At 36.2% G+C, this 27,805-nt stretch overlaps 1 protein-coding gene across 1 annotated transcript; it reads right to left on the bottom strand.

Annotated features, from left to right (window-relative positions):
* Positions 1-935: 935 nt before the first annotated feature.
* Positions 936-20,180, bottom strand: LOC145684805 (uncharacterized). Its single transcript, XM_081757177.1, has 5 exons — positions 20,092-20,180; positions 13,191-13,370; positions 11,041-11,169; positions 9,726-9,896; positions 936-7,029 (listed from the first exon to the last, which is right to left on the bottom strand). Exons 1-5 carry the CDS (start codon positions 20,114-20,116, stop codon positions 1,010-1,012), a joined length of 6,525 nt encoding a protein of 2,174 aa, XP_081613303.1. The 5' UTR covers positions 20,117-20,180; the 3' UTR covers positions 936-1,009.
* Between the last annotated feature and the right edge of the window lie 7,625 nt (positions 20,181-27,805).

The following is a 27,805-nucleotide window of genomic DNA, read 5'->3' as shown; positions in this document are numbered from 1 at the left end:
ATACTTATGTTACCTTCGTCAGCTATATGTTATATACGTCCCTTTTTTGTGTGAGATCCTGACCGCCTACATCCTACATTGTTTCATACGAAAAGTGCGTATAGATGAAACACTTATACGGAAAGTATTATAAATCATGCGTCTGGTGTACGTTAAGTTCAAAAACTACAGGAATTAAACAGGTAACCTATCTTTTTAAGTACGCCACCTACATTTTTTTGCTCAGTGTACTTCGACACCTAATTCAGTTTATTCAATAACTAGCTCATACTAGCTTTCTGATCTTAGATAACTTACACCAAAAATACAAAGCTCTGAGCAAAGCAACATTTATTTTTTAAAAAAATAAATGTGTGATAGTTTCGTCAACTAGCTGAATATACTGGCTTCATCAAACACTGTAAAATTAAGAGAGAGTTGCATCTAGATATAACAGGATCCCAGAAAATGGTTCTGAACGCTGATTGGCTTAGCAAAACAGATGCAGCCAATCATGACGAACAGTGAGGCAAGTTATTGAAAAAAAAACAACTTAATTTGTAGCTTAGTTCTCCACTGGACTAGGAAGGGAATTGGATTCGCGGTGTTTAGCTTCATTTTGTCAACTTTTTGTTATGATTTTCTGAATCTGTTTCGATCAGCCAATCAGCGTTGAGAACCATTTTCTGGGATCCTGTTATATTTAGATGCAACTCTTTCTTGTTTTTATAGTGTTTGATGAAGCCAATATGTTTAGTTAGTTGGTGAAACTGTCACACATTTATTATGTTTTAAAATAAACGTTACTTTGCCCAACGATTTGCAGTTTATCCATTAATTTGTTTTGGTAAAGCTTAAGTTACTAAATTATAAAACATTATACTTTTATTTATTTCTTTATTAGCAATCATTAAGTTTATAATACATTATACAGTTTGACATTGTCTTTTGTCGCATTAACTTTTCATTCTTCTTATGTATTCGTATGAATGAAAACTTCAGTAAACTTGATGTCCATTACTACACACGTTTAAGCCTCATTGTCCATATTTTTCTCCCAGAATGCCTTGAAGTCTTCTCCTGTTTGAATAACTCCCTGGGATGTTACTCGTCGTCGCTTTGTTGTCTTCTTCCTGATTATTTTTCCCGTTCCTATTGAACCTCCAACGTTTTCTGTTTGTAGAGACTTAGCTACTATTTCTTTGGATACCACAGTAGGACTGACATTGGTGTAGGAACTAGGTTCATTGCTTGCGGGATATAGAGTAACTTCACTTCGTTGGGTATCGGCAGTAGCTGTGGGAGCATTTGGAATTACGTCAGGGTATACTTTAATTCGTTCTACTGATGATCCAACGCTTGGTTTAGGTTCAGTATTATACTCTTCTGGTCTTACAACTGGACTTGAAACATATCCAGCGTAAGGGACCTCCTGAGTTGATGGTAAAGAGTCTTGTTGTTGCTGCTGGTCAATTACATCCTCATAGACTGCGTTTAGGTCTGGTTCATTTGAATCCCTGTTAACTAATATTGGATTAACAACAACAATATCCACATCGGTTGGACCATCTTCGACAGGAGCAGGTTGTGGATTCAAGCCTGAAAATTTAGGTTTATATTCTTGTCCTGTCTGTAATACGTTGTAAGTTATATCTGGATTATCTGTTTGCGCGGTATTATCACTTTGAATTGGTGCGAAGTTCACTTCCTTTTCTTTTACAACAACTGAAGGTGTGATTTCTTGTAAAGAAGAAGAAACTGTTTCAGTAATTTGTGGCAATTTCTTCCTATATACTTGCTCCGTTACCTTTTGACTGCCATCTGAACCAATAGTTACTTCTTTGGTATATGATTCAACTTCTTTTACTATTGCCGTTGATGGCTCTTGAGAATCCAAAAATGGCGATCCTATTGGTTTGTTGGATACGAAAGCGTTTTGTGGTTGAATTTCGCTTTTAACGTCATAAGAGGTTCTACTAACTATTGGTGTTGTTTCATATTCCTGTTGTCCTTGGCTTAGAGAGACTCCTGGATAGTTTGAACTAACTTGCGTAAAAGGGAAGTCATTGGATTCCAATTGAGGTTTGACTCCTGGATAGTTTGAACTAACTTGTGTAAGAGGGAAGTCATTGGGTTCCAATTGAGGTTTTGTAATCACGTTTCCTTGTGCTGAATAATCATTTCGTGGAGGAAAACTAGGTTGTGTTCTTGATGGTGATTGAGAATTCACTACATTCTGTTCAAGATATTGCGTCTGCCGAGGTATTACTTCCTGTTGAATAGTTATTTGGCCTCTTGGGGAGGTATTTTCAAGAGTGATTCCGTATCTTTGATCCTGCGGTGAAATTCCTGGAAATGATGTTTTTGTAGGTAAATAGGTTGACGGTGTTTGCTGTTGAGAGAGTGCTAATGCATCCGACTGTAAATTATTAGACCTTTCCGGTTTAGGACTTCCAGATGGTTGTGTTGTTCGTATTGAGAATATTTCAGGGCTTATAATATTTTGTTTATCTTCTGGGAAATCATCATATTTAGTTTTACCTTCCGGCGATTGTCGGTATGAAGTCGGAATATTCTGATATCCTTCAAACTTTGTCATTGGCTGTGATAACGCAGTAGTGCCAGGTTGACCTGTAATACTTGCTGGGAATTTTACAGTAGTTCCTCTTGAAATTGCTGAAGAAGATTGCGAAGCAGGTACAAAGGATTTAGAAAGTTCATTTACATATCCAGTTGATGATTGGGAAGGTGATGATACATAGCTTTCTAATGAAGTTTGAGGTAGTAAACTATTAGGTGAATATATTGTTGACTTGCTTGGTAATTTTATTGTTGACTGATCCTTCAATAATGTTGGCATTTTAGGAGTTTGTAAAGATTTAGATGAAACAACAGACATAGATTCTTCTTCTATTACAGTTCGAGAAGGTTGTGTTTCTGTTCGTTTATTCGTTGAAGGCATTGCTGACTGCGTTGCAGACTTTGGAATATTTCCGAGTTGAGAACCTAAAGCTGTTGACATCGGTGAAAATCTTCCTCTGAATCTATTATCCGGCTCCCCTATAATTGGAGCAATCGATTGTTGGAATTGAGGATAGGAAGTCGGCAACTTTGTTGTGTCTGGAAGTGATTGCTGATACGATGGTTTGGTCCTTGAAATTGTATTTGTGGGTACATCTTGTTGGATTGAAGAAGGTAAGGTTTGTTCTTGTGTAAATGGTGTAGAACTTCTTTGAGATGTTGGTTGTAAATTCTTATCAATTGGCTCAATAATCTTTGTCGTACTAAGAGAACTTCTTAATTCAGGTTTGCCTCTTAAAGCAAATGGTTGTGATGAAGTTCTTGACGGTGTAGTTGACACAACTGTACTTCTTTCTAATACTGAATAGCTTGGTGACTTTACTGATGGTGTTGAACCTGGTTGATCCAAAAGGCTAGAAGGGGATGAAAGTGACGGTAATGTTTGAGGTGCAGTGATGGCAGGAGTTAGATCTTGGCTTTGACTATATTCTAACTGTGTTGCTGGTACTGATGTTCCTTTTCCAAACGTAGGTGTCATTTCACGTGTTCTACTTCCCAAGGTATTCCCTTTCTCTGACCCCATTTGTGATTGTGATTGAGCAACCTTAGTATAATCTCCTTGATATGAAGGAGTAATTGACTTTGACACGTAAGGTGATTGTCCTACAGGTGTTGAGTCTACTGGTTTAGACTGAGTTTTAAACGTAGAAGACATTGGTATACGATCTGAAGATGGACCTTGCGGTTGAGGTCTTAATATAGTCGTTTGCTGTAAGGTTTCTTCGCTAATTGTATTGGTCTTTTCAAATGGTCTAGGTTGAGAAGGATAATTTATTTCCTGTGCAGGTGATTGTGATGGACTTCTATACGTGGTAGTATATGCGGTTGCAGTTGGTAGTGTACTTGCTATTCTTGAAGTGGTACTAGTTGGTGATGTGTCTGGTCTCAGCCCTTGTGCTATTTGTGAGATATACGGTGATCTCTGGTTTTCTATGAAGCTCTTTTGTGGTATTGAACTTCCTCTTTGTGTAGATTCGAGTACTGTAGTTGCAGGCTTCGATATCGTACTGGTTGCTGCTATGTCTGGTCTCGGTCCTCCTGATATCTGTGGACTATATTGTGTACTCTGGCTTCCTAAGAAGTTCCGTTGAGGCACTGAACTTATTTCTTGAGGAGATTTGAGTACTGTAGTGGCCGTCTTCGTAATAGCACTAGGTGATGATGAGTCTGGTCTCAGTCCTGCCGGTACTTGTCCAATATATTGTGAACCCTGGCTTTCTATAATGTTCTGTTGAGGTACTGAAGTATCTACTTGTGAATATTTCGGTACTCTAGTCACTGTATTTGAAGTAGTACTAAGCTCTGATGAATCTGGTCTCAATCCGGCAGGTAGCTGCGACAAAAATTGTGCACTCTGGCTTTCTCTTAAGTTCTGTTGAGGTACTGAACTTACTCTTTGTTGATATTTTGGTATTGTAGCCGCCATTTTCGAAGTAGTACTAGGTGCCATTGAGTCTGATTGCAGACTTCCAGGTACCTGTGAAATATATTGTGGACTCTGGGTTTCTACAAATTTCTGTTGTGGTACTGAACTTACTCTTTGTGGATATTTCGGTAGTGCAGGTGCCGTCTTCGTAGTAGGACTAGAAGCTGATGAGCCTGGCCTAAGTTCTCCAGGTATCTGTGGAAAATATTGTGGACTTTCTCTTTCTATAAAGCTCTTTTGAGGTACTGAACTTCCTTTCCGTGGTGTTTCTTCTGGAATATCTGCTTGAATGGATGAACTTTGTGAACGTGGTGGGAACGATTCTGCTGAAGGTCTTGATCTTGTAATTAAATCTGGAGCATAGTCTCTTTCATAAGGTTTCTCGGACTTAGATAAGCTTGATGGTTTTCCACTTATGGGTGTTCTCATCTGGAAAGACGGCGCCGCATTTGTCGCTACATTAGGTTTTATTTCTGAACGTAGCGGTATCTGTTTCAAGGACGTTTGTAGTTGTTTTGCTGGAATTCCTTGTGTTGCAAAGGTACCTTGACGCAAACTATCCATTTGTGTCGATAGTTCAGTGGGATCTCTAATATTTCTCTCTGGTTTCGTTTGAGAAAATGGTATTGGTATTGGTGCTAAATCGTTCTGAGAAAACGGTTTTCTTGGCATTTGAGTAATTTGTGATGGTGTTGATGATAGCACTCTATTACTTGAAGCATAATTACTTACAGAGTCTGGAATTGCATATGGTAACTCCTTTGATAAATCAGATCTTATCAAATTAACATCTGAAGGTCCTGACGAAAATTTAGATGACGTTGATGGATATTCTTTTTGAATTGGCAATGAAGACATAGGTATTTGTGATTGTTCAGGGATATTTGAAAGTTGAGAAGTTGCTAATGGTGATGTGGTTTGCTTTGTAACCTGTTGAATATATTTTGGTGTACCTGAATAATCTCGAGAAGAAGATCTTAATTCAGTTTCCTGTGGTTGTTTTGGTGAAAGATCTTTCTGGTAAGCAGCAGAAGACAATCCATTGTCTTGTTCAAATGAACTTGATGTATATCGTGTTTTTGAAGGCAGATAACTAGTTGTTTGTCTTGGCGAATCTGCTGCTAGATTTGTTGTTGGCCTTCTTCGTGATTGTTCATACATTTTTGTTGGACCTGACGAATCTAATGGCGAAATTACACCTGGATATTTTGAACTAGTAGGACCTGTTGATCTAGTAAATGTACTAGAATCTGTTGGAGTTGATGCATATACTTTTTCCACTTCTTCTGTCTTTGTCATATATGTGGTCGGATATGATTTGCTTTGAGTACTAGATGGTTGTAATGAAGATGAAATTCCTGTAGGAGAAATTTGTGTCTGATCAGTACTTAAAGTGCTTGAAGGTTGAGTAAGTTTTGTACCAGAAGGATAACTCTTTAATGCAGAAGGTAAGCCATCTGATTGTATTGTTGTTTGAGGTAATTTGTTTCTTAGTTCTCTTTGTGAAGTTGGTTCTGCACCTTGTGGTCGGATATTAGACTTTACTCTCTCTTGTTTAGAAATTTCTGAAGGGAATCGTTTGTCAAACTGGCTCTCAGAATCTTGTTTTGGACTATCTCTAGAATATTGCGGACGTGTAAATTCGCTTCCTGTGGTTGTCGCCTTGTTCAATGGTTCCCCAGGTAGCAACGTACTAACCTGTGGTTCTCTAAAAGGAAGCGTAGCAGGTTTCGGCTCTAATACATTATTTTTTCTTCCTACAGGAGATGTTCGTCTGGTTCCCTCTTTTGGTTGTTCGGATGATGGTCTTCTTGATGATTGAGGTATCTGTCTCTGTTGTGAAGAATCAGAGAGAACTGCTGGGAAACTATTTAATGAAGATTGAGGAGCAGATGACTGCTGAAGGAATGTTGACGTTTCAGAGTTAGCAGATGGTTTCGGTCTGAGTTCAGACGGAAAATATTGCATATCAGGTTGTCGTTGTTCCGTTTTCAAAACAGGTGTGATTTGCGGCATATTAGAAGGCTTCATTTGTTTTCGCGTTGGTAGTTTTGAAATGTCTTTTGGAACACTGGTGGATGTTTCTTTGACGTATTTGCCTATAACAGTTGACGTTGGTGTTTTTTGAACATAGTTTGAGATGGTTTTAGATCCACCTGGATATTCCATGACTGTTGTTTGGCTTGACGTTTGAGGTGATGGTAATCCCGGAACTTGTAATGTTTGTCCATTGCCCTCTGATTCACATTCTGCATCTAAATGGGCTAACAGAGTCCCAAATATTGATGCCTTTTCCAATCCAGTCTTCGGTGACAAAGTGTATTGGCTTAACTGGCTACATGATTTAATTTCTGCGTGGTTTGCAGGGATGTCTACTTTAGTTCCCAATATACCACTTCCAGTATTTTGATCTACACACCAGCAATGCCAGGTGGAACACTGTACTTCTTGGAAGTTTCCAAACTCGTCACACATTGATTTTGCTGTAGGAAATAGTTGTGATGGTCCAGTAATGTGTGGATAAGTCACGGTTGGTGGACATACTAAAGAAATAAAAAAAAAACATTATTTGCTGTAGAAACGAAATATGGAAACGTATATAACTTTATTGACATAACATAATCAAATATTGAAAATACTTTAATTTAACTTTGATATTCTTAAGAAACTATATTTTATCTTTCAATTTTAATTTAAATCTTCATTAGCATTTTATGTATTCGAAGTTTCTTATAGTTGAAGCCTTTAAAAACACTTAAGATATTGAAAGTTTTGATTGAAATTAAAATAACTTTGTTGAGCTTATTAATGTGCAATTCTGTTTGTCCGTGTACTCATACTGAAATATAGAAGCGTTTCTGCTTTTGAAGCTCGCCTCAGTAAAATTTAGAGAAAGAATAGAAGGCTTTATGCTTTGAAAGCTAAACTCAGTTAGATTTAGAGAAAGAATAGAAGGGTTTATGCTTTGAAAGCTCAACAGAGTAAAATTTAGAGAAAGAATAGAAGGGTTTATGCTTTGAAAGCTGAACTGAGTAAAATTTAGAGAAAGAATAGAAGGTTTTATGCTTTGAAAGCTAAACTGAGTAAAATTTAGAGAAAGAATAGAGAAGAAAGAAAATTTAGAGAAGGGTTTGTGCCTTGAAAGCTCAACTCAGTTAGATTTAGAGAAAGAATAGAAAGGTTTATGTTTTGAAAGCTCAAGTAAACTTTAGAGAAAGAATAAAATGTTAGATCAGACGCAATCATTTTTAACATCTGCTCACTCAAGATGTTGATACGCAATTGGCAGTATAAACGTTGAGTGAAGTTATCCTTCGGAACCCGTGAATATTAAACACTAGTACATACGAATAAACAGGAAATCTCAATAGTCCTGTATAGGTAGTCAGTGCTAAGATTATTTAAAAGATTTTTAAAATGAATATATCATATTGCTAATATATGATCTCGAAATTTGACGTACAAGGAAAAACTGCATAACGAAACGAGAATGTATTGTGTTCTGTTTCCTTAAGACTTACTTTTAGCAACTATGCTTATGCGACTTTACTGTGAACGAAAATATTTGTACTTCGATAGGAGATCGAGCCGGACAATAGATTAAACTACAGGCTGAATCCTGATTGATTTGAACTGCAATTACTTTTCGTATCTATTGCTTAATTAGTGCTATAGCTTTAGTTCTAGTTACAAATCATATCTAATTGAGTATACATGAAATTCAACCTGTTTTCCGGTTAATTCTCTCTCAACTTGGACATAACTAACTGACCTATTCATCATCATACGTATTCTGTCATTATTGGCTTATCACTTATCACAAACTGAGAAGTATCCATGTGCCACAGTTTTCAGCTAACCTCTTCGTACTTGTTTTAAAAACTTCATCAACTGTACTCTGTTTAGCCCCCTCCCTCTTGTCCATATATGGCGGGGGGCACGGTGGCTTAGTGGTAGAGTGCTTACCTCTGTTGCATGGGGTCCCTGGTTTTATCCCCGGTCAAGTAAGTTTGTGACTGGACAACATCGTTTCCGTTGAATTTCTTGGAGGTACTTTCGTTTTCTCCATCATTCTCATTCCACCAATTCTTCCATCGCCATTCACTTGCCTTAATTATCGTCTCCGTTAGCCTAAAGGCTATAATCATGGGACGGTTAATTGAAAGGTTTACTGTTCACTTGTGACACATATATATGTTCGTATTAATTTGTAAGCATATTTTTAAAGTTAATTTATAGTAGTACTTAATTACAATTCTACACCTTTTAAAACATACCATATTTGTGCTTCATATGATCATGAGATGCCTAGAATCTAGAATTTATTGTTAAATGTCTTGAATAGGGAGGTCTATAGAGATGTTTTGTATAAGTAAGTTTCAACATTACGGTTCTACACAAAACATAACTTCTATATAAAACATACGTATGTTCGAGAAGCCCCTACCCTCTTGTTGGGATTCTTGTTTGAATATCATTTTCTGACACCGAACATAATCTAATGTAACCGAATATAATAGAATGTGCTATAGTGCCTGTTTCGGTTTGAGAAAATAAAATTACCCCTTAAAATTATTTATTAACTAAAGTGCATATTCTTCAGGATATAAGGCGAGATCAGAAGATACAAGTGGGATCTGAATCACTACTCTAGCTTTTCGTCCGAGTCATTAACTTAACCCCTTCAGTGCGTAATTTTCAGATGCGAACCGCTGTAAAAAGTGTAATTTTTTTTTTTTTGAGAACTTTGGATGTTGATTCTAAATCTGTTTCAAAATCATTTACATCAAAATCACTAATTGATAACTCTTCCTCGATGTCAGCATCGTTGAAATATCGTTATGAAGCCATTACTGTACTGTCTGCTCTCAAACAAAACAAAGAATGAAAACTATATTTGACGAAGCCCAAACTCTATTTTAATTTCTTTCTTTTTTTCTTCTTCTTTTAATTAAGCAACAATTGAAACCAGCTGAGCACAAACTCGCTAAATATTGTCGGGATAACATTACTCATACTATGGGCAAGTATATTCGCCATACGCAATACAAAAGAGCCATAGCAAAATGAAAGCGTATATATACGCCACTCACACTGAAGGAGTTAAGTCAGAGATTCTACTTGGGCCTAGACATACAGAAAACACACGCGCCAACCATTTGTTCAAGAAGGAATATTCTTTATCATATACTAATACCATTTTAAACTAATACATTTATTTAATTAACAAATTACTTACGGCAATTTGTTCTTCCTGATTCACTCACAGATACCGAACGATATATCAGTGGAGTTCCAAAGTAAATGTCTACACAGAAGCAGCTGGAATCGTTGCATTGTTGAGGTAAGTAGTACTGGTTTTCGTCGCAAGATGGCGAATAGGGTAGGTATCTGTCTGAGCCGCAAGTACCTAAAAGACAAGAAAATATACATTTAACAATTAATTAAGAGAGTTCTAAGGAGTAGAATCTTATCTTCTTAATAATTGCTCAAAGAATAGGAATTCATTTGACTTATGTTTATTCTGGGAATATATACAGGGTGTTTCAAAAGAACACTGATAACGTTTGGGAGGTGATTCCTGACGCCAAGATAAGACAAAAAGTATGCACCAACCTGAGTGCGCAAATGCTTCCTTTCGGAGTTATAGGCTGCCGAAACCATGAAGAAATGAACTTTAAAGGTCCATTGTTCCAAAACTAAGGGACCTACCGTAGTCGGGTCAAGACTTCACTTAGGAACTAATATGTGCGCTATCCAAAAATACTTATTTCAAAATCCTAAGGTATTCAAGCAACAATTTTTTCTAGAGGGAGTTTGGCTACGGGCATATAATTTGACCCAACTTGAAGTTTATTGAGAAGTTTATTACTTCCATGATTTCTGCCCACATTTATAAGAACGGAATAGTGTGTATAGTCTTATTACTTGCACTGGTTCAAAATTTAGTGGGAATTAAAGTACGCTTTCCTTACTTTTCTAACATTCTGTATTTTTAATTCAATGAGAACATTAAACTCTGTGGATCCCTCAGCGTATTTATATCTTCTTTACACTTTATGTGCAACACATAATCCATTCTTGTTTACAAGAAAATATTTGATTGCTTTCCAATAGACCTCTGCCTATAAGAATATCCAACGAACTTGAAAGAGGAAAAAGGTAACCGCGGTGGCTCAGTGGTAGAGCGTTCACTTCTGGTGCTTGGGGTCCCGGGTTCGATCCCAGCCCTGGACAAACACCGTGTGCGTGGGTTCCTCAGGGTTCTCCCGTTTCCTCCCACTTCTTCATTCCACCATTTCATTCATTACTCATCATCAATGTCTCCTTTAGTCTAACGGGCATAATAATCGTGCCCTACTCAAAGATTTCATTTCATTTCATTTTAGAAAGAGAGAAAACTTATAGGATGCATATTACATTGTATTCGTCCCTGTAAACTGGTGAGTTATATTGATTATATTTCATTCGATAGATTTCTAACAAAAAAAATTATATACATTAATTAACGCTATTCAAACAAGAGAAAATTAATTAAAAATGATAGGTTTTACCTATTTGTTGGCTGCACAGACCACTTATGCATTCCAAACCAGGTTTGCATTCGGCACTCGACAAGGTCAAGTCGACAGAGCCTCCTTCTGACACCAGTAGAAGCCTGGAGTTACAAGGCTGCCCCACATCTGTCAAAATTGTATAAATGATATTAGTATTGATTAAACCTATCATTTCAGAAAGATATTTAGGTCAATTCACTTTTGGAATATAGAAGAAACTATAGGAAGGGAAAATATTGAGTTTTATAAAAAAAGAAAACTATGTAAAACAGTGCGAACAAGATTCAGAGATATAAGAGAAAGAAGATTATGAAAAATAACAAATAGAAGTTAGAAAGTATAAAAGAGAGGAAACTGTAGCTATAAAACAATAAGATCTAGAGATATGAAGCATATGAAACTTTAAAGATTATTATAAAACTCAGAAATACAGGGTTAGCCTAAATTATTCATTGGCGTCCAAAGCACTGTTTAATGACAAGTATATGACATACAAAGGCGGGTGATACAAGAAAAGACAGATCCACTCACCAAGTTTCTGGTACATTCTACAAATGTTCAGTGTGCGCGCTCTTGATCACCTGGCACATATCCAAACGGTAATCCAGTTCCATCCATATATTCACTAACATGTATCCTTTAATGTCCGTCACAGCAACAGTGATGCGATCCTGCAGTTCTTGCAGCGTTATTGGCGTTAGGATACATAAATATTGTCCTTAACATAATCGTACAGGAAAAAGTCACATGGCGTGAGACGTGGAGGGCCATGGCAACAGAGGGACATCGCCCAATTCAACGATGTGGCAGTTCTCTGTTAAGAATGACGCGGACAATTTAGCTCCAGTGCTTGTCCCATTATACAGACAACCAGTATCACGAATCAGGCGAGACGAACGCAAAATGTTCTGGTGACTAGGTGCAGTTTTTTCGTATTTAAGTATGAACGCACACTGAACATTCGTGACAGACGAACACTTCACATATTCTACTATACACCCAAATACTCTTTTCTTGCATTGCCGCCATCTTGTTACAGGTCTGCCATCTAGCGTACACGCGAAGCAGGAAACCAGCTTTTTAAACTTGGTGAGTGAAAATGAAATGAAATCTTTGAGTTTTACGTCCCACGGTATGCCGGTTAGGCTAAAGGAGACGGTGATAATGAGAGATGAGTGAAATGGTGGAATGAAGAAAGTGGGAGGAAACGGGAGAACCCCGAGAAAACCCACGAGCACGGTGTTTGTCCACCACAAAGTCCACACGGCGCGAGCTGGGATCGAACCAGGGACCCCAAGCACCGGAGGTGAACGCTCTACCACTGAGCCACCGCGCCCCCTAACTTAGTGAGTGTATCTATCTTTCCATGTATTACGCGTCTTTGTACCTCACATACTTGTCATTAAACAGTTTTGTGAAACTCGATGAGTCAATTAGGCTAACCTTTTATATAAGGAAGGAAGATAATGTAAAGCAAGAGTTGTAAGAAACAGAGGTAAAAAAAAGGAGAGGAAGCTAGTTAAATATCTTGACTTGCTTGAAAGCTACTTAAACAACAATATTCTAACGTAATAGGACAGAAAAGTGTTAAAAGCGCCTCACCAGTATACCTAACAGTAATTGTCCTATTATAGTACTAAAAGGTCTTTTTCTCAAAGTTTACCGTCCTTTTATTACGAGTCAGAAAATATGAAGAAATAGCATACCAAGTACAATAATAAAAGAAATTTGTATATATTAGTGTTGTGCTTTGTCTCTTTTGGATGCAGATTTGTGATATGCACAATTGTAAGATATTTTATCTTCATAAGTAGCTTTAGTACTACTAGACTATTACGTTTTTTTTTTAAATTTTGTTTTTGTGAAATTGGTCTCTCAGATGTCTGATACTTCTATTTTTGTAACTTTATAACATCCCTTGTGATTATTTATAAATAGTATTCAATTGATAGAAATTTTGGGGCAATTATAAGCGAGAAACTCAATAAATAAATAAATAAATAAATAAATTAAAAATTTAAATTCTGAATGTTTCATTTTTAACTGATTATATTTAATATGGATGTGGCTAATGATGATTATGGAAGTTTCATATTTCTTTCCAAATTACGTATTTGAGAGGAAATATATATATAATCTAGCTTTACCTTGCATTTGAACGCAGGCATCACAGCAGCCGCAAGGATCTCCATCGACCCGAAACACTGTTCCTGGACCACATTGAGAAGGGTCCACGTCCACGCAGGATGTGCAGTGCGTGGAGCAGTCGATTGACACTTGCTCTCCTATAGTCAATGGAAGGAAGACGAGCAGGAGAGCCGCCAGAGCTACAGATAAATAATCATATGTATTAAGGAAGGGTAAAAATAGTGAATTACGAACTCAAATCAAAATGCGTTATTGAATTCAGAAAAGAGGGTTTTCTAGTAATGGCATCTCCTCAGAATAAAGTTTCTTTCACTTCTATATTTACGAAAGATACTTTTTTTAAAATCTTATGTCCCCTAACAATGTTTGAGGCAGTTCCTCAGATTTTACAAAAAAAGCATCAGCCAGAACAATACTGAACCAGTTTCTTAAGGCAGACTACTAACAATGATACAAAAGCTAGCCATTTTTCATTTTCCCGTTTTTCGTCGTGAAAGGAGAGATAATGAAACGTAACTTACCATAATATAAGATAATGTTATTCTACACCCGAAAATTTGAATCAAAAGAATTTTCAATGTTGCCATCCCTAAATATTACAGTGATATCAGAATTTTAATTACCCAAAAATTTACGTTAAGGCAGTGGCTAAAAAATTAACTCAACGGTAATTGATGACTTATCATCTTGTCTTGCTTCCTTTTAACTACTTTTTAAATAATATTTGTACTTATTTTGTACTGTTTATTATAAAATGAGTTATTTTGTACTGTTTATTACAAAATAAATACAAAAATATTTTTTAAAAAGTAGTTAATAAGGAATCAAGACTACATGATAAGTCATCAGTTACCGTTGAGTTCATTTTTCAAGTCAATGCCTTAACGTAGATTTTTGGGTAATTAAAGTTCTGGTCATACTGTAATTTCTATGGATGGCAACACTGAAAATTCTTTTGATTCATATTTTCTGATGTAGAATACTATTATCTTTTATTGTCGTAAGTTACATTTCATTATCTGCTTTCACTTACGAAAAACGGGCAAATGAAAAATGCTTAGCTCTTCCCCCTTAAGAAATAATAATAATTCTAGCTTCAAGTTTTCTGAAGAAGTTGTTAAATGATTGTTTCCTAGTTTGTTTTTCTATGTATACAACACTAAACAAATACCATATATAAAAATACGAAGAATCAATTTTTATTTGCACCTTGAATGGAAAATGATGGAGCCTTATATTGAAAGTATCTTAACTATGGCATACTTGTATTAACTCTCTTATTATTCATGAACATAAATAGGTCCTAATGGAATATAGATAGCTTTGAAAATAAAGACGTCGTTATTTATCTCCTCAATGTCACAAAAGAGAATAAATAAATTTTGATGCGTAGATATAGTTTTAGTGCACAGGTATTACAGTGCTTATATCGCCAGTTTAGTCTGTGGAGTTAAAACTATGTGGAAAAGCTGAGAATAGTTTTTCTTTTGATAAATATGGACAAATGTATCTCATCATAATGGTCAAATATGTTTTATATTTTCACGTTACAGATACTATATGCTAATGATGTTGTAGTCGCTGAGATCTTGTATATGTTTCTTCTTACTTTATCTCTATTAGGTAGTACCACTGGAAAAGTTAAATCGATGAAAATATCTTTTATAGTTTCAAAGTGAGAGAAGAGAACCTACCTAATGTGCTAGTCCTTGTCGTGATAGGTCAAATAAAGTAAAGATACTTGTAAGTTCTTCCATCATTTCTTCAATCTTGCTAATATAATTTTCTTATTCACGACTGCTGACTAAAGCATTTTCTTTAACTACATAACTACACAGAAGAACCAAACTTTCGTGCTGTCGCATGTCAATGGACTGATGATATTACAGAACACTATTAACATGCAGAAGGAGATTATTTAACGATTTTCCTTTCTTTTGATTCGAAAATTATCGAGATAGAACGTGGCGAACGAGGACAGTAGAGAGATAAAACAATAGAAAAAATTGAAGCATAATCCTCGTTGCTGACTATTTTGTAGTCAAGGTTCTTCGTAAGAGAAGTTCCGCGATCAACCTAACTCAATATGTAGAAGAAAGGATGCGTATAGTCAGAAACTAAGATAAATCATTCGTATCCCAGAGGCACGGATCCAATCTAACTGTAGATCCAAATAGAGAGTGCCACTCGTATCGATTGCCAAACTGGTCATTACGCCATCCTAGAGGGAAGAATTGCTTGTGGAGACAAAGAAAAATGTACTTATAAAATCCAATGGTGCCATCAGAATGCCACACAATAGGGGCAGTTTTAGAGCGATCATCTCTGGTGCTAGGAGACCTTAGTTCGACCTGCAGCCTAATGAGTTCTATGGTGAACAACATCGTATACGTGGGTCTTCTTGGAGTTCTTCTCTTTCCTTTTGTATTCTCGCTCCATGAATTGTTTCACAATCATCGACACAATCATCACAACCATGACAATCATTCTTTTCCTTTACTACCACATAAAAGGGCTTAGTTTTCGTTCCTAAACCCTGTAACCAAGCTACAGTAAAGCTTTGACTTACCGGATCCCATATTATGCACATTAAAACTAGTATTAGAATTTTTGTGTTCATCTCTTTATTGCATAACTACACCCTTTCCTTTGTTAAACTATGTCGCTAAAACGACCTTGCTTAGATTACCTCTCGTGATTGATAGTACCATCTCTCAGTCATTTGGCATTCCAAACTACTTATGTAACGATGGCAACTTAGCCAATACTCTATCCATATACCTCCTGACTAAAATTCGGAGTTCTACGGCTGCTATAGTACCAGAGGGATTTATTTTTCGTTATTATTATTTACTTAAGACGTTTTCAGATACAATTATCAGATAATTTTCCATTGGAAATGTTCAGAAAGGGAAATAGAAAGAAAAGAACTGCCGTTCACGCCAATGGTAAAAAAAGCATGTCTTCACATAAATCTATAATTGGGCTTTCCATACTAATTTGAGGACATGAAATTCAGTAGAATTATTGTTAAACATATCCGACCAATGAGGTCATTTTTCTAATAACTCTATAGACAGATGTATTTAAAAATAACTCCATTGAATTCAGGCTCCTCAATTAATCGAAAAAAAAAATGCAACTACAAATTATTCTTAGCGTGGGCAGTTTTATACCATTAGTAAGACCAGGATTTCTCAACCTAGGGGTCGTGGAGAGAAGCAGATAATTAGAATCTAATGCCGTAGAATATTTTTAAATATTATTTTTAATTTTGTTCTGATAGGTATTTTTTTTGCTATACATACTGTTTAAGAACAACAAAAAATAACTCTAAACATTTTAAAAAAGGCGCAGAGTTGTTCAAAAATCAATTTGAAATGAAAGAGGTACAATATGAAAGTAATGAGAACTGCATATTGAAATGCCAGGAAAATAGAAATGTAACAAAATCTATATATTGAAATACAATTAGAATTGAAAGCTAATGAGATACCTATTCATGTTGTGATTTCACTAGTGCGGCAACGTCCGGTGCAATATTCAAGTAATTTAAAATACTCAATAACCTTCTTAACGAAAATTAGATTTTTTTGGAACGAAAATTAGAAATCACTTTATTTTTTGGAAGACCCAAAATTAAGGCAGTTATCAAGTTTTAAAATTCTCAAACGACTTCCATTTTGAAAAAAATACGACGACTCGGATTCGATATTTGTAATATGAATGCACAGATCAAATTTGGTTTTAATCCATTCACTCTTAGGAAAGTTACTGTATCCACTATATACAAGAAATGGATTCTACTATTATAGAAATAGATGGATATCGTGAGATCTCCGCCAATCAGGGCCGGCGCTAGCAGTTTTGCCGCCCTGGGCGGTACTTTCACATGCTGCCCCTTTAATCTGCAACCTTATTTTGACAGAAAACGTTCAAGTGTCACGAAAAAGTAAGGTACCCCATTTGAAAACATGTATGAAATAGAAAAGTAAACAAAAAATTGAACTACTTCTCTCGAATGCATACGTAATATTTAAATGACATCATACATATCACAATATTCAGTATGCTCGATTTCGCTGTATATCTGTGATGTACAGCAGAGCATACAGAAAACATTGTTTTTTTTTTAAAGAAAAGAAGGTGCTTTAGTCACGACTAAGAATTTTAATTTTTAAAATTATTTTATATCAAAAGGTGTTTCCAATAGAGTTGATTGATTGAGTTGATTTTTAGTTTAGCGTCCCTTTCGTTAGCGAGGCTATATGAGACGTGAACCTACTGATTAACGTGGAATCCGAACCACATGAGCTCCCGCCGGGAATCGAACCCGGGTCTCCCACGCCAAAGGTCTTTCCAATAGAGTATGGAGCATGAAAATAATAGTGAATCAGCTATTACGGCAAAATTAAGGGGTTTGGCCTAAGCCTTATGATGTACTAGAACACAATAGTGATACATGAATTTAACATACCTTAATTGAAAGAAACTTTTCTTGCTTAGATATGAGCAAATTTCTGTATAACATTCGCGTAGTCCAATGTTTGAGCCAATTCGTGTTGTATTGATATCATCGCTAGGCCACTCAAGCGTGTTTCAGACATGGAAGACGTAGATAGTTTTTAATAAGCTTAAGTTTCGAAAACCTTCTTTCTCCACTTGCCACGGTTACCGGTAAGGTTACAAAATCCTAAGTGCAACACTAACATTCGGAGTAAAGTCATGTTCCTTAATTAATTTTAGTTTCTTTTGTTGAACTTTTACGCTTAACTATAGCGGATAACACTTTTAGTTCGTCTTTCAAATTACTGGGGTTAATATCTTTTGATTCTTCGTGTGTTAAAATGCCGGCAAGTTCAGTACCTTTTCAGACAAAAGTTCAGGTGACATATCGTAATGAAAATCGAAATACTCAATGTGATGTTTAAGTTGCTCAAACTTTTCTCGTAAAGCTAACACAATCACGTCTAAAACTTTGTAATAAAAATCGCTCTTGTATCTTGTTTGTGGATCTTCAATAGCTTCATCCTCTGCCTCGTACGGAAATTGTCTCTTCCTCTTATTTAGAGCTTGCACTGTATTACCTATCCGTGGGTCATCCATGTCTAATGCTGATGACAACTCCATCATATCAACTAAGTAAGATTAAAACTTTGCATCATTTCTGCTCCTCTCAAAGTATTCAGATATACTGTCAAGAAACCCCAACTGCATCCAACACACGAGAATCAATGCTTTGGAGACTTTTACTTACTATGTTTATGTGGAGTAAAAAATCATAACAAATAACTATTCATCTATTCTATTGCCGTTACTTATTTGAAGTAAGGCATCATAAACTTTTCCTGTTTGATACGAGGGACTCGTATCTGAATAGAGTCAGAGCATCAATTCGCCTCTCGCATCTTGTGGTGCTCAATGGTTTTAAAATGAGACTGCTAATATGTTCCTTTAGTATGGCCCAATGTTGAACCGATGCAGAAAAAAATTCTAACTCTTTTTAGCTATGCAAAGTATGGAACGGCGTACTGAAATGTTGTGGCTGCATCATTAACGACAAGGTTTAGTGAATGACTATTGCAAAGAACATAGAAGACTCGAGAATTTATTTCTAAAATTCTCTTCTGAATACCTGAATGTCTGCTTTTCATATTGGAAACATTGTCATATCATTGGCCCCTTGTGTCTTCGATAGGAATGTTAATTTCCTTTATATGTTTAATCATTACTTCTGTCAGTCCTAGACTAGTGGTGTCTGTTACCGCTACGAAACCAAGAAAGTGTTCTCAAATTTTTACAGGGCATTCTCCATTACTGTATGCAATTTGTGCAGGAACGATTATTGTCACTTGCTCGGTACCAGAAATATCTGGCGTACAGTCTAGTATTATACTATAATATTTTGCAACTCTCAACGAAGACAGCATTTTACTTTTTATTTGTTCACTAAGAATCTGAATGATTCCAGTTTGGACATCTTTTCCTAAGTAAAGGTGGTATTTATTTGGTCCTCCCATGGGTCTCAAGTGGGAGTGTACCTTTTGCATACTTGGAGTGGAGCGTTAGAACATTGTTGAATAGAAAAACATTTAAATTATACCTTGATAATCTTATCCACCCTAGCTGAAAATCTTATATACGTCGCTGCAAGGGAAATATTGAACGATACCTGTTTGATAATTGAAAATGAGGGAAAATTCTCTGAATTTCCTGAGTGAGTAATTTCCTAAATGTGAGTGAAGTAAGTTCAATTATATTCTCAGATTAACACAATTTTATTTTTCCATGTGGGACCATTACGAAGCATTATATTTTGATAGTATTCTTTTCCTTTTCAATTTTTTCCGCCCATTAGACTTGCCGCCCTGGGCGGTGGCACGGCTCGACCCCCCCTCGCGCCGGCCCTGCCGCCAATTGGTATATTAAAAATCTCACATAAGATTATTACAAACCAGAAATTACAAGGGGGTCGCTGACAAGAGGATGTGACAAATTAGGGGTGTAATAGGAGTTAGGTTGCGAAACATTGAGCAAAACAGTTCTGTTGGAATAAAGTGGACCAGAGGTCTAGTATAAATATGCCGTATCAACTTTTGTCTGGTAGTACTGAGGAAAATCATAAAAATACTCAATCAGAATGGCTGCTTCCGAGCACTTCTGAATTTGGAAAAAAAAGCTGACAGTTTCTCGGCCTAGCAAGAAATGTGATTTTTTTTTTTAAAGTAAGATTTGTTTGCGGTGAACATCGGTGAAAATATTCCTTTATACCTAAGCATCAAAACGAATTTCACACTACCTTTCCTATTCCGTCAAAGGTTTGATATTAAAGGATTGCCTATAGAATAAACAGAGAGAGAGATAGATACTTTGAAAAAGCTGAAATACTTCTCTACTTACCGGCACTCCAGTGATCAGGAATCATGTTGACGATTGATTTGGGATGAGTGGATCAACTGATGCCATCTCGGTGGATAATTCAGGTATTTATACACGGACCAATCCTACGGAAATACTGTGAATAAATGTGGAAAACGGAAATCGAGAACATAAAGTTTTTTTTTTCAACAAAGAACAGAAATGAACGAGTTTAATTTCTAAACTATAAATTGCTCTTTTTTTTTTTTTTTTATTTTCCTTAACTTCTTAGCGTTGGTGTTTATGGCTTCCTTTGTGTATATTCCAACATGCAAAGAGTAAACAACACGCATTAATTCCACTTACTTTTCATATAATTTTTGAACGTGTCAAATATTAATTACTATGGGAATTCAATTAAAAAATAAAAGTCATAGAACTGAAAATGAATAATCAGGTATTTCTTTTTTTTTTTTTACATTTTCAAATTATTCTATGTATATATAAAATGTTCGTCCGAAAGATATGAAAACGAAAATGTTAATAGAATCTGACATATTTTTCTGTCCATTCAACCCCCCCCCCCCCCCAAGACTCGATAACATCACGTTTCTTCCTCTATTGAAATAGGACGTTGTAGGAACATATTATTCTCTGTTTCAACATTGGATTTATATACAGCATGTCTCATGAATTTCCGCACGTACGAAAAAAAAAAAAAAATAAACAGTTTGAAATTCACAGAAGTAAATAGTTATAGAATTATTCAAAAAGGGCGCTAGTTTTGTTACTTGAAATTATGGACTTTAATTTATTTTTCAAAACACATTAACAAAATTCATAAACATGTTTATTAGACATTCCGATTTTAGGTATGGTGAATGACCTCGGGCATCTGACCTCCTCTACTGTGCTGGCATGCAATAGACTGGAATAGTGATGTCGTCATTTCCTTTCTGTTACCATGGTGATCGCCATGTTTTTTTCTATACAAACGCGTAAAGCTAATGGAGCAAAGGAGCTTATTTCTAAAGGTTCCACATCCCTTAAGTAACACGGTAGAGGTCGAATAGTTAATGTAAGCACAATTACCATGTAGTCCTCATTAGAAGCAATTATACGCAATATAAACACCCTACGTGTAGATTGACAAACTGTCGGCACAGAGAAAGCTGTAAAGATATATGATTTTTTTTTTAAAAAAAAAAAGAAAAGTCATACACAGAAAAGTAATGGGAGTGCACAATATTATTTCTAAGTATAGAACATTACAAAAGAAAGAAAAGGTAATGCAATAGTAATGCAATAGTAGATCTATATCATACTCATATTATTGAATGAAAATTTTTCCGGAATTATTTAAAGTTAATATCTGATTATGAACTAGATGAGTTCATTTTGAGGTTTAATTTAACCTGAAAATGTAGAAATTCTCAAAATATATGATATCAGAGGGAAAATTTCACAAGATATGTGAACTCACTGATTTTAGTTACAATGCTTCTCATGCGTAACAGTATTTAACATATTTCTTTTCTAGTTACCTATTCTATCTTTTTTTTTTTCAGTTTCATTGATCAGATATACTTAAAAAGAAAGAAGTATCTCTTTCACTCTTATGCTTGCAGTTCCGAAATATTTCATCATTGTTTTCGTTTTGCACATAGGTTCTTTAGGTACCTCGTATTTAGGCTACTTGTTAATTAGAAAATAAAGTGGCGAATACCATAGCAACGAGAAAGATGTGATGTCACACTATTTCAGTCTATGACTCAGTTCGTGAAATTCGCTATGACTGCGTGACAAGTTTCCACTTGGATTTCGCAGACGACTCATCGAATTTCCTTCTTTAATTCACAGATGGAACGGAGTTTATTAACACACCAATGATTTAAGAGTACTCCAAAGAAAAAAGTCACAAGGAGTTAGGTCGCATGACCTCGGGGGCCATTGCTGGTTAGCATTACGCGAAATGAGACGATTCATGTCTGCTCCATGGCTAATAAACTGTAATAAACCGGCGCGCTTTTCGAATTACCCTTTGAATTAGCAATTTTCAGATGCTTCGATAGGTTAGTGTGGTCCTGTGGAGTATTCTCTCAGATTGCCAGGTTGCATTCCACTTGACCTTTGAAGTCCATGGTGTATAGATAAAAACATAAAACAAATCATCTCAAGAAAAGGATGACAAACATCATACATGGTGCTTGTAAGTGTTTTTCAGCAGTAGAGGACATACATCAAAATGCGTTTCCAAAACCCAAAAGCCATGTTAGAGCATAGTATATAATAAAAAATGTTTTCCTAAATAAAGTTTATTTTTCGTACGGATGAAACCTTATAGCATAAACGGTTTAAAAAAAAAGTCAGCACCATTTTTGTATATGGATTTTAAGTATCATATTCGAACACATCATGTCTCTACTGACACCAGAAATGTGATTTTTAATATTGTATTCTGTAAGGTGGAAAAATAAGAAAAATGATACTATGGATTCAAAAGATTCCAAAATGGGGTTTAACATTACCTTTTCATCCTTAAAATCGAGAGTGGTAGATACAACATTTTCGTTTCAATATAGAATATGCATAATTTAGAAATATACTATAGTTCTAGAATGTAGAAAATGACACTCATTTTTTTTTTAAGTCCATTTGTGTTAGCAAGATTTACTTGCTTGGTCCACGCCCAGGTGCGTCATTTCCAAAGACCAAAATATGAATACTACAACACCTTTTTAATCAAAATGGTTGTATTCTGTAACCGTACATTTTTGTCGTCGCTCAACAAAGGATTAGCCCAGGAAGTCCGGAATCTGCGTGGCAAAACAATTCCTCAACCGCACGCAGCACCCACCGATCATCAGCGAAATTCTTCCCTCCCAAGAAGTGATCCAGCTGTTGGAAGACGTTGTACTCAGTGGGAGATATATCAGAGTCATATAGTGGGGACGAAGATTTTCATACTGCAAGTCAAGACAGCCTGCATCATCCTTTGCGCTATATTTGATTGAGAATTATCGTCCGACATGGAGATACCATGCCTGTTGATTATTCCTAGAAACTTGCAGATATATTTGCGGTTCATTTAATGGAGTTCAGTATTGAAATGATCTCGTGTGAGAAAGACATGATGGATTATTTCTATCATAGATCACCATACCAGCAGCAACACCTTCTGTAGGTGTAGAGATGGTTTAGGAAATCATCCTATGGGTTTATTACAATCCAACTATTTACAATTGTCATAGGAGATCCATTTTCTGCCTGAAGTGACAATCTAATACATGAAATGTTTACGGTTAGTCCTTACATTCAGAGAACTGCACTTCGATTAGAGTTTGACGTTCTTTAGATCAACCAGGTTATGTGAGACGTTGACCTATAGCTTAACATGGGATCCGAACCACATGTGACCGGTTGACCGATGTCAATTCATGTGCCGTACATGAGCTATTTTTTCATTTTACTGATTACAGGGAGAGCTATAGAATGTCAGTGGTATGACGTATGCCAACTCCTCTGCAATAGGATAAACATTCTTCTGAAGGTCTGCTTCCACGGCGTTCCTAAGCAGCTCATCCAGACATGATATTGATCTACCCATAGTTTGCAATGCTGTGTCACAGGAATGAAATTTGATAAACCAATGATGAAGGATGTGTTCCTTGCCTCATTTTTTTTTTTTTTTTTTTTTTTTTTTTTAGTTTGCTGTACGGAATGTCCCAGTTTGAAGTCATTATGAAAAATCACTCAACATTGGGATACCGTATGATCTGCTTCAAGAAAGCACTGCTTCGTCATTCACTGTATACCTCAGCCTGTTTGCTGGACGTGTAGAAAGTTGGTATTCTTAGGCAAGGGCGCCCGTCGGGGGGGCAAGGGGGCGCTTGCCCCCCTTCTAGAGGAAATTGTACTTCGGAATATAGAAAACTCAGTAGAATTTTTAGACTAGTTACAACAAAATTTGAAACTATATTTGAAATGTCGCTTTTTCTTGCCTCCCCCTTGGAAAGCACAACATGGGCGCCCTTGTTCTTAAGCGCTAGTTCTTGGTCCATACTTGTGTTGCCTAGCTGAGGTTGTTTCCCAACTCCTATAATAGGAACAACACTATTTTTGTATTGTGCATTTATGCTAATAATAGTGTTAAATTTTCTCCAATTGTTTACATTAGAAAGTGTAAAAAGAGTTGACATATTCAGTAGGAAAAAAAAATAGGAGACACTTATTTAACGCAAGACATCTCTCTCTGGGAGCGTACCCACGAGGGGGGTCCACCAGATTCAGACCAGCCCAAAACTTACAAACGCAACATAAAGTTCTACACTTTCTGAATAAAAGTATTCCTGTTTAAAAAGGGAAATAATGGATATAGCATAAATATTTGATCTTACATTTTACCTGTACATTTTCTCTTATAAAAACAATATAGTTCTATCATTTGTTTCTGAAAATATAGGTGGAATATTTTACAATTACTTATCGTCTTCTCGAATGCAGAATAATACCTGTTAAATACAACATAAACGTAGTGGCTTGTAATATTGGAATCTTTTAAAGCTTCGACCCCTTCCAACAAAAATTTCTAGGTACGCGCCTGCTTCTTATGCAGTACAATGTTCTTATCTTGTTGTAAATATAAACATTTCTGAAAAACTTACAATGTTAATATTCAGAAATTCTACTGTTTCTTTGGAGACTACATTTACAGCGAAATATACACTATATCCAATTGTACATGAACGGAGTCTATGATTAAAAATAATGAACATTCCTTTTAACTTGACTTCGATCCGACATTTTCTTCTCGAATTTTAGCTGCTATTAATTTTTGTGACAAAATTTCGGCTCGTCATAGAGCCGAAAGGAAGCGTTTCTACACTCAGTTATATCCTTACATTTTGTCTTATCTTGGTATCAGGAATCACTCCTCAACCGTTTAGAAATGCTCTATATGTAAAGTGGACCATTTATCTTGAAAAGCTCTTTTGAACTAATATATAAAAAATATGTTGAAATTTTGACGGTGCAAATATTGACAGGAGCATATAGTTTAACATACTTTGTAATGTCATCAAATTAACAGTGTTACAAATTCAACGTTAAGTTATATTCTTTTTACAAAGTTACTATGTTAGGTTGACACTTCAAATCTCAAATCTAAAAATCAAGTTAGTCCTGTGTGAGATTACATCACATAAAAATGGTTGAACAGTTTGAAGTGAATTCTGGAATGTACTGTTCATCCTCAAAGTATCACCAGCACGTTGGCTTTTCTGTTAGTCTCTTACTGTATACGTTCAAAACTGATGAAAGACGTCGAAATTATAATTTCAGATTCAAGTATCCGAGGCACTAAAGGGATCTACAGATATTATTTCTCTTTTTTCACAGTAGCATCACCTACGTCTACTGATTTTTTAAATTTTGCTTATTAATGCAAATAGCTTGTAAATACGCAAAGATTGGTGGCCCGACGACTGGACCGAGAGCAAATTTTGGCCACGGGTAGATTGCCCCAGACCAAGACGAAGCGTTTTTTTTTTTTAATTCGAACCAGAGGGTATCAGGGGGGTCGTTTGCCGGGACATGTGAAAGTAGGAATGACCGATATTAGTGTCGAATTCGTAGTTTTCGCGCAGTCGGTGAGATCAATGGTGAAACTCAGATCGCATTAACTTCCAAATTCACCCTATTGGGTTGCGGGCCGGGGGTTATCAGAGGGGATACCCAGACATATAAAAATAATCCAAAATTATCGATATTACTGTCTAATCCATACTTCTCGCGGTCGCTGAGATCAATCGTGACACTTCCATTAGCTGACTTTCAAATTCAGATACCATTGTAAGTGGGCCCGGGGTCCCCTGCTGGGGGGAGTAGTGTTGCCACGAGACGAGACGAGACGAGACTTCAGGCTGTCTCGTCTCGTCTCGTGCAAAGCATGTCTCGTCTCGTGTCTCGTCTCGAAAAAACGTGCTCGTCCCGTCTCGTGTCTCGTCTCGAGAGGTTCTGTCCCGTCCCGTCTCGTCTCGTCTCGTTTGTCTCGTTTTGTCTCGTCTTGTCTCGTAAAAAAATATAGCAGCATACCATGGGAACGAAAGTAAAATGTACCAGGCTGCACCATGCTAATCAAGATACAACTAAGTTATTACCCAGAACAAACAAGACAAGAAATGTCACGGTCAGAGTTGGCGTGGGTCAATGAAAACTTGACCCACGACGCACTGACCCACCACCAACCGTGACCCACGACCCACTGACCCACCACCCACCATGACCCACTCTGACCCACCATGACCCATCACCCACGGTGACCCACTCTGACCCACCACCCACGGTGACCCAATATGACCCACCACCCACCGTGACCCACCACCCACCATTAACCACTCTTATCCACTTTGATCTAGTCTGATTCACCAAAATCTATCGTCATGAAGTCTGAACACGATCCACGGCCTCTTCTGAACTGACTAAAGAGTTTACACTTGTAATAAAACAAGACTGACATTGTCACTAATCGGAGTTTGAATTTCTAGTCAATCGCTCAAGCACCACTCTGTTACAATAACGGTGGATCTGACCTTTACGATATAAAAAGGTAAAGTGTTTGTCAGTGAGGAAACAGTTTGAGGTGGGGGGAAATTAGTGTGTGCCTAAAATATACTTGTACTAAGAGAGTATTGTTGCTATTCTTGCTAAGAGAGTATTCGTTAAATTTAAGTTGCAAATATGCATAATTACAATTATTATGAATATTTATTGAAACGTAGTTTACCTAAACCAAAGAAGAGAGTTACTAAAAAGTAGGTACAAAGTTGAATAACACAAATAAGCCATTAGTAATACAAGTATACATTTTCCGTAACTCGTAATTTTCCACCTTAAAACAAATCTGAAATAGGATTTATTTCCTGTTGGTAAATTTCTGGCGGTAAATCATCCGCAGTGGAATGATGTTCATCCTTCAGCCAAGAAATAACTAGCTCGTCTACTTTGAGCTTGTGGGGAATCTTGTGAATAAATTATCAATTAAAGCCCGCTAAACTGATGATTTCTTATTTGTTTATAAATTTATTTTTTGTAATTACACATGAAGGTTTGATACCATTACCAAGTTCGTTCCCCCGTCTAGAAAGCGAAAGGGAACGAGGTTTCTGGAAAGTATTCAGAGGTGAATGGGAATTTCCCTCCTTCTTCAACTTCAATTACCACACTGCTGTTTGCCATGTGCCAAATTACGATGAGTTTCAGTTAAATTATCATAGTATAATTATTTCCTTGTTGAATTATCAATACTTCTCAGTGGAAAAAGGATGAAATTTCGAAGTTCCAAATCAAAGTAAGTAGACCAACGTAAAGGGAAGAAAGTAAATTTTCCATACAATTATGCGTACAATCCAAATTTCAAATTTCCGTGTAATTAAGCTTACACTACAAATTTTATGTCTATTTTTCTCACAACTTTATGGGTTGATTATCCTGTGCTGTGAGCGCTCCATATAATAAACATAAGCTTCAGCAATTATTATAGCAGAAAGCAATTTATATATGAAGCCAAGCACTGTATTTTTTGTTTCTGATTTTTTTTCTGAAATAACATCGATCGTTTTCGATCCTTTTTACAAACCAATTCACTACCAATTTTCCATGTATAGAAAGTGCGCCCCCCTCCCCACATAAAGGAGCATTTTAAAAAATGCTAGGACACATTCTGTTTATTTTCAATAAAGAGTTAATACACTTAATT

Source organism: Thermobia domestica, chromosome 1 (genome assembly GCF_964235325.1).
Source record: "Thermobia domestica chromosome 1, izTheDome1.hap1.1, whole genome shotgun sequence".
In the NCBI taxonomy this organism is placed as follows: Eukaryota; Metazoa; Arthropoda; class Insecta; order Zygentoma; family Lepismatidae; genus Thermobia; species Thermobia domestica.
This window is presented reverse-complemented; position numbering and strand designations above follow the sequence as displayed.